We start from the raw sequence: 7,323 nt of genomic DNA, 5'->3' as shown, positions 1-7,323 counted from the left end.
CCACACAGACTATTTCACTCGTAGGCACTCACCTTGGGCTCCAGCGAAGGGACAGTAACTCAGGGGGTGTCGGAGACATATGGGGGGAGGGGCAGACTGAGGTGTGTGTCTTCAGGGGGAGGGCTGGAGACAATTGCCATTTTCCCTGTGAGAGGAACTTCTCCTGTGCAGCTGGCAGGTGGGTGCCATTTTTCCTGTGTTGAGCCCTCCCCCACAGGCCAAGTCTGAATCCTATTGGTCTGGTGAGCTCCACTGCTCCACACGCTGACTCATTAGGAACCCGCCCTATCCAACTCTCCCAATGCTGGAGGCACTTTCTGTGTGAGCAGCTAACCCTGCCCATATTGCATTCTTTCTTGGAAAACTATCAGAGTCCACAGGCCCCGGGTGGGCAGCAACTGGCCTTGGTGTGTTCTCAGACTTTTGCTGAGTAGCTCCAGGCTTAGCACTGGCACCAAACCAGAATTTACATTAACCTGGTAACCACAACTCTTCCCACTCTAGTGACTCCCTGAAACCCTGCCTCATCCAACTTGCTTACCGCACAAGGCATTATAGTGGCTGAACCTTAAGGGAGTCGGCAGGTGGCAGCAGGCCTCAGGGTGTCTTGGTTTTTTGTGGAGTTACCCCAGCCCAGTACTGGTTGCAGTAGTCCTCAGTTTGCAGCATGACCTTTTCCATGCACCTCCAGGTTTAGCACAGGCAGCAAACAACCACGGATTGCTTTGTAGTTCCTACCAGGTAGTCCCCTGGGCAGTGAGTGACCTGGGCTTGCACTGGAGCTCGATCTATAGTAAACACTCAGGAACACCCTGCTCTTTGACCAAGTTCTACTTCAGTCATTCACATGCAGCCTGGAGACAATCCTGCATTGGGTCAAGCTGGCACAGGCAACCAGCAAGAGCTGACCAGAGTCATGCCTGCTTGGAAAGCACTCCCTCTTGAAGAAAGGTGGCAACTACAAAGGAGGGTCACCGGGGAGTGAAGTGGAAGTGTGAAGCAGGAAAACACTACACAAGAAGTCACAGCGCAGCCTGGAATTCATCTTCCAGCCTTACTCTACCTGGCACAGGACCTTGAACAAGTCACTATCCCTTTCCTTTGTAAAGTTAAGCACTGGAGTTCCATGGTCTAAAGGCCCCCATTGGACCCAAATTTTATTGTTCTCCATCCCATGGGAAGAGGGTGTTCTCCTTCACTCAACCATTGGCATGAATAGAAAGCCAGAGGAAACAAAATAAGGGTAATGAACTCCAATGCCTACAGAGGTCAGGCAGATAGTCTAAGAGAGTGAAGCAGTAGGTGGGAACTCTTGACAACATAAGGCAGGACGCTCCATGTAGGGATGCATGCCTTATCTAAAGGGGCAGCTACTATTCAACTCCAGGTGATGTCACTATAAAGAAGGATCTTACAACTTTTCAAGGAAAAAATATAGATTTTTAAAAATGTAGTCTGCTATTTAATTTTGTAAATAAATTGTTTTTAAAAAGAAGAAAAACAAAACAAAGCCCCTGTGTCAAACAAAATACATCTGCAGCTAGATATAGCCTGCAGGCCTATAGTTTACAACTTCTGCTGAAGAGGATGTTCTGATGATAACATTTGGTCTTCATAATTGGGCTTTCCTAGAAGGTTGGTCACTTATTTCCCCTTAAGTTTTAGATACAGTGTGCAGAAGCTCTTTCTGGAATTTTAGGCAAGAACTGAAACTACTGCTTAAGTTCAAAGACCTGCTGCCTCTCACCCCAAAGAACTGAGCCTGTCCCTTCAGTCTGGGGTTGATGCCTGCTGCCCCCTCCCTATGCCCTCTGTGCAGCTCCAAGCTTTGCCCCTTGCTGGAGCTCAAGAGGTAGAAGCCATTCCAGCCCTTCCCACACCATCTCTACTCCTATTTTAAAGCTGAAAAGTGCCCCCTCAAATAACCCTGATCCAGCAGATAGTATGTGTGATGAGCAGTGAGCACAGATGGGGACAGTTGCAGCAGCTCAAGTCACTGCCCCTGGATCCCAGCCCCAGTGATCAGGTGGTAGGAAGTCACCCACAAGACTGGGACCATGCGAATATCCTTAGGTGAATCCAATTCTTAATCCAAACTAACCTTGCTCAGTTGTCCTTAAACAAAACAGGAGAATCCCAGTTCATGGTTTCTTTTTTAACCAATTATGGCTTTGATAAAGACAACATACTTAGATCTTATATCAAACACTTTTATTTTTAAAGTGAGAAGTTCACTAAGCATAGCTATAGGAGAGTGAAATATTTAGAGTAGAAAAATTGTGGGTGCTAGCCAAAATTGTGGGTACTTCAAATACTGTCACAGCAGTTATTCCAATAGCACTTTTCCAGCATAGCAGATCACACGTGTTAAAATTAACTCCATTCTCTGAACACCTCTCAATGGACATGCACAATGACAGAAGCAAACATTCAGGGGCTCCTGTCCTTGAGATCTTACAGAATGGATTTATGCACACCTCAAAACAAATACATTATGACACATCCAAAACAATTCACATCTATTTAAAAAAAATATTTTGACTTCAAAGGAATTGGTAGAAAGACTTAAAACAACAAGAGAACTATAGGAAAGAAACAGATTGCTACTTTCATGTGCAAGGTACTTGATTCTTGAATTGAGAATCAGTGTCAGTCCTCACTTCCAACATCACATCGAAAAAGCATGGTGGAAAAATAAGTCACCTTCAATATGAAGGATGTGAGCTGTGCACACTGACAACACTCTCGGTGATACAACAGCATTGCAGGAGGAATGCCAGTACACAGAGCGGACCTTCTTATGAGGCCAGACACTCACGAGTCATCAGATGACCCTTCAGATATTTGGGTTAAGCAACTACAATACTCTGATTTAATCAAGGCACTTGCAAAGAGCTATTTTTGACATGACAGAGTCCCTACAAGTTGTTAGCCATTGGTGATGGCATATCTTTTTGGTTAAGCAGCATTCTATACTGAGAACCCGAGCATGAAGCCTTCATCACAAACAAGGTCACTTATAACATGACGACTGCAAAACCAGATTTGCTTCAAGTTTCCCCAAATCATGGTTTTTGATAAGTCATGTTTGAACAGAAAGGCTTCCCTTACAATTTTGATTCTCTAGAGTTATATAATCCACCTTTCCCCAACACCCCTAAAGTTTGTTTGGTTTTTCTCCACTAGAATACATAGAATGGATATTTTTCTCCTCTCTACAAATTGTTTACCCAGGAGAGAACTGTAAAACCAACTTAAAAACGCAAAATAACCTTACATTTTCTCACCAACAGTTAAGTATCAGACCTCCCGCTCTTATTCTAACTCAAGTTACAGAGCCCTTTATAAACACTTTTCAGACATTCCTCATACCATTAACACAGCTTTCCATCACCATCAACTGGCTTTCCTCAACCTTTTTTTCCTCAATGTGAAAGCTAGTGAATTGAGAGGGAAGGAGAAATGGCATTGAAAACGTATTACTTTTATGAAAGTGGGGTTCCAGGCTGTTACTGGATCCTCCACAGCCAAACTGTAGCATCATCCATGTAGACCCCAACACTAAATTATTTCTTAAGTGGCTATCTTTTTTGTAGCCAGGTCTCGAAAGCTCAAACCTAAACTACTGAAGGAAAGTAGCTAAGACTTCCTAATATTGAGCAATATAGGCCTGGGATTACATGGGGAATCTGACAGGCCAAGACCAGTCACTAGGTTGCTTAATTCATCGATAAGAGGCCAAGTTCTCCACTCTCCCCCAACTCTGCCATTCTGGGAAGAGCCCGCTGGCCAACCTTGGACTGCCAAAGATTGTTGGTTCTAACTCAGTCTTGGGTGGCACCCGGTGGAATGCACTGTCCTGCGATGCCATCTGTGTCTGCACGCCATCAGGTTTCCATTGCACATGGACAATTCTATAATTCTGACCCTCATTATTGTCCCAGAAGATCTGCCCATTAGCATGGTAAGAAATGCAGAATTCGATCTGCTCCTCAGTTGGAATGACAGAGGGTAAGTCAATGGCAAACGAGAAGGTGTCACTATCTGAGCCTCCATACACATTTTTCATGTAGGCACAGTCCACATTGGTGTAGCTTTTCCAAGTATCAAAAGTAATACGGATCTGAACCTTCTTCTCAAAGCTCACATTTTTCACTTTCACAGTCCCAGTCACTGTTCGCTCTTGCAGAGAGCAGTTCTCCAGACACACAGAGTTCTTCTGAAAGTGGTTCCGAAAACTTAAGTAATCAGTCGAAGGCTGAGGGAAATCTAAAATCAAGTTTTTCTCCTCATGGAGTTTTAAGCCCGAAGACAGATCATTAAGGTCTAAGAGATCAAACTGCAGATCCCACGCTGGTTCTTCTGGGAGGTCAGAGAAGACATGGATGGCGGTGAGAGAGAGGCCCTTGGAGTCAGCAAACACAACCCGTTTCTTGGCTTGGTTGTGTGAATGCTTCCAGTCATTCTGTGATTTGGCTTCCTGTTTTATATTGAGACACGATTTCAGAGGCTTTAATTTGTTGACAAAATTTTGTCGTTGAAAGTCATCATAAGGGCCCAGGAAACCCTTCAGAGGTGGTGAATGAGCCAAGCACAGCCTCATGGCCACATCCACTGGCATGACCGAACTTGTCAAAGGCCGTGGATCTAAGACCTGGATCATCCTGGAATACAAGAAGAAGAAGGGTTATCACCTGGATCTGGAATGTTCTTCCCAAATATATACTATTTTTGTGTTGGCTAAATTATAGCCCGCACGTATCAGGGAGGTGCTACCATATGTAGTAAAAGAAAATATTAGATAGCTCTACCCTTGACTGGCCATAAGGTCATAGATTAATAGCTTAAAACACTCGTGGAGGGGGAGGGTGTCTCAGTTTCAGCATCTGAGAAATAAAAGAGTTGGGACACATAATCTTTAATACGGCTATAAAAACCACTGGCTCTGTTTCTACCAGGGCTTCTCAAACCAGTCTAGTCATAATGGCTTAGGGAGCTGGTTTTCTTTCTTGCTTTCTTTCTCTTCAATGCAGATTCCTAGGACTAAGAGCCACTGAGGCAGAACCTCTGGAGTGAAGATGAAGAGCTACATATGCTCTTAAAGCTTCCCAGGTGATGCTAATGACCAGACAGGTTCTGGAACCAAAGTTCCAGACTCAGTGTTCCCTCTGGCTGCTTTGCTGATTTTGCTGCTGAATTGATCACCCTTCTCTGAAAAGGTAACCCACTTGAGAAGAAAAAGAAAAAAAAAGCAATAAAAATTCTCATGAAACAGTTTTGAGAGTGAGAAAGCTGGAAAGAGTGAAGTCAGGGGGGTTATTATAGCTGCACTTTGATTATCATTCTCTTCCTCATTTCCCACAAATGACCAACTGAAATGTAAGCTAGCAATGAATGCACTTAAAGAAAAACCTGACATAGAATCTATGTTTCATATAGAAAGACATCCATGACGAGTGCATATTTAAGAGGAAAAAGCTGATTACCTGAAAATTGGACTGTTTTTAATATATATTATATATGTATGAACTTGTAAACGTATAAAAACAATAGAAAATACACCAAAAAGTTAATTATTTCTGAGTGATAGGTTTGTAGGTGATCTATTGTCTTGGTACTTTTTTTTTTTTTGGCATTTTCTAATGTTTTAGCAATGGATATTTATACCCAGCAAGATAATAAAGCTCCTTAAAAATTTAAACATAACTATGCTCAGCAATATTAAATTAAGAAGCGTCCATCAAGATCAAGATTTTTGTTTTGTTCTTTTCCTGGCTCTTAGCCCTCAGTACATATTGCCAAGCTTATGAATTTTTTTCCCCTATCCTAGCCTTACTGATAAGAGGTGTGTGTATATTGTATATGACATTTCTTAGTAACTCTTCACAGCAGCTCTAAACATGAAGACAGATGGTCATTATCACAAAACGGATAATAAAAGGACATTCACAGAATTTACTTTATCAGTCCTTGGATTTTTCTGGAAGACATAAACTTAGAACAAACAAATGAAAGCTGTAGCTATATTTGTGGGTCTAATAATAGTTAACAGGCAGGATTTTTTGGAGAAATTTTCTGCCGTTATGTCTAAGGAAGCTATTTAAAGTAGTTTTGTGCAAGGTTTGTTTTGTGGGTTTGCTTTGTAATTTATTTTTTGCACTTATAGAAAGACAGTTTTAGAATTTAGCGATTTCCCTGGAATTGTAAGTCCTGACCAAGAGTTCAAAAATCATCATTTGCTCAAACTCTGAGACTGAGCTTACTATGGCCAACCGTGGTAAGAGCGGACGAGGACGAATCACAGTCCTATAGTTTTTCTTCCATGCTACACTACCCAACCAGCAATGTCACAGTGTTGCTCCCACAAGTTAAGAATCCTTGGGACATCTGTGCAGGACCAAGAGATAACGAACAGTCCATAATAGAATCACTACTAAATCTGACTCCTTAAACCAGCTTCTGGTTTAACAGGCGGATTACCAAAATCAGCTCCGCCTAAGAAACACAGAGCAAACCTCTACACCTCCGAGGCTTCCCGGATGCCAGATTCAACACAACAGTCAGTCAACTTGGCCTCGCGTGGAGTCTCCATTTGCAGAGAGGACCGAAGGGAAACGCAGCCCAATCTCCCCGCAGCGGCGCGCACCCCTCTCGTCCCGGGTGAACCTACCTGGTGCAGCTCATTAGGCAGAGAGGGCAGCGGACCAAAGGAGGTGGCACTCGCTGCCTGCGCAAACTCGTACCCGGTTCCCAGCTGTCCCCGCTGGGCGACAGCTCCGGCGGATTGTGGGTGCGGCGCCGGAGAGGGCCCCCCCTTATCTGCTCCGGACCACGTGACCCAACTCCTCGGACCAACCAGAGCCCAGCTGGGGCGCGAGCCCTCACGGGGAGTACGTGACCGCCGTGGTGCTGGAGTTGCAGGGCTTGAGGGTGGGGCGGGGTGCTTGGGGACTCCCCCACCAGCTTGACTGAACTAGCCCCGGGCGAGGGGACGCGCAGGCAGCGCCGCACGTAGCGGGTGCTGGCGAGGGTAGAAAGCTGCAAACCTCGCCCAGGCGAGACGCCAGCTCAGCCGGCTCCCGGGAAGGAGATGCCTTTGGAGTCTTGAGAAAGGAGTCTGTACCGAGTTAAATCTGAGCACAGAAAGCTGTGGATAGTTCCAAATGTATATAGTATTTGAAATGTTTATACTGTTCATTGCTTAGTGCACCCTCTCAGCTTCGCCTGAGTAGTAAAAAGCTGGCTGCATGTGTTTTGGTTAGGGTGAATTTACAAATGCACCAGGCAGTGGACGAAGGCTGCCGGGAATCAACCATCTCTAAC

The 7,323-nt window shown here is 44.5% G+C and overlaps 1 protein-coding gene across 1 annotated transcript; it reads right to left on the bottom strand.

Annotated features, from left to right (window-relative positions):
* Positions 1 to 2,194: 2,194 nt before the first annotated feature.
* Positions 2,195 to 6,811, bottom strand: PPP1R3C (protein phosphatase 1 regulatory subunit 3C). The gene is made up of 2 exons (XM_019739231.3): positions 6,671 to 6,811; positions 2,195 to 4,664 (listed from the first exon to the last, which is right to left on the bottom strand). Exons 1-2 carry the CDS (start codon positions 6,682 to 6,684, stop codon positions 3,725 to 3,727), a joined length of 954 nt encoding a protein of 317 aa, XP_019594790.2. The 5' UTR covers positions 6,685 to 6,811; the 3' UTR covers positions 2,195 to 3,724.
* Positions 6,812 to 7,323: the final 512 nt, after the last annotated feature.

This window comes from Rhinolophus sinicus, chromosome 15, assembly GCF_057876585.1.
Source record: "Rhinolophus sinicus isolate RSI-liver-muscle chromosome 15, RSI-T2T, whole genome shotgun sequence".
Classification (NCBI taxonomy): Eukaryota; Metazoa; Chordata; class Mammalia; order Chiroptera; family Rhinolophidae; genus Rhinolophus; species Rhinolophus sinicus.
This window is presented reverse-complemented; position numbering and strand designations above follow the sequence as displayed.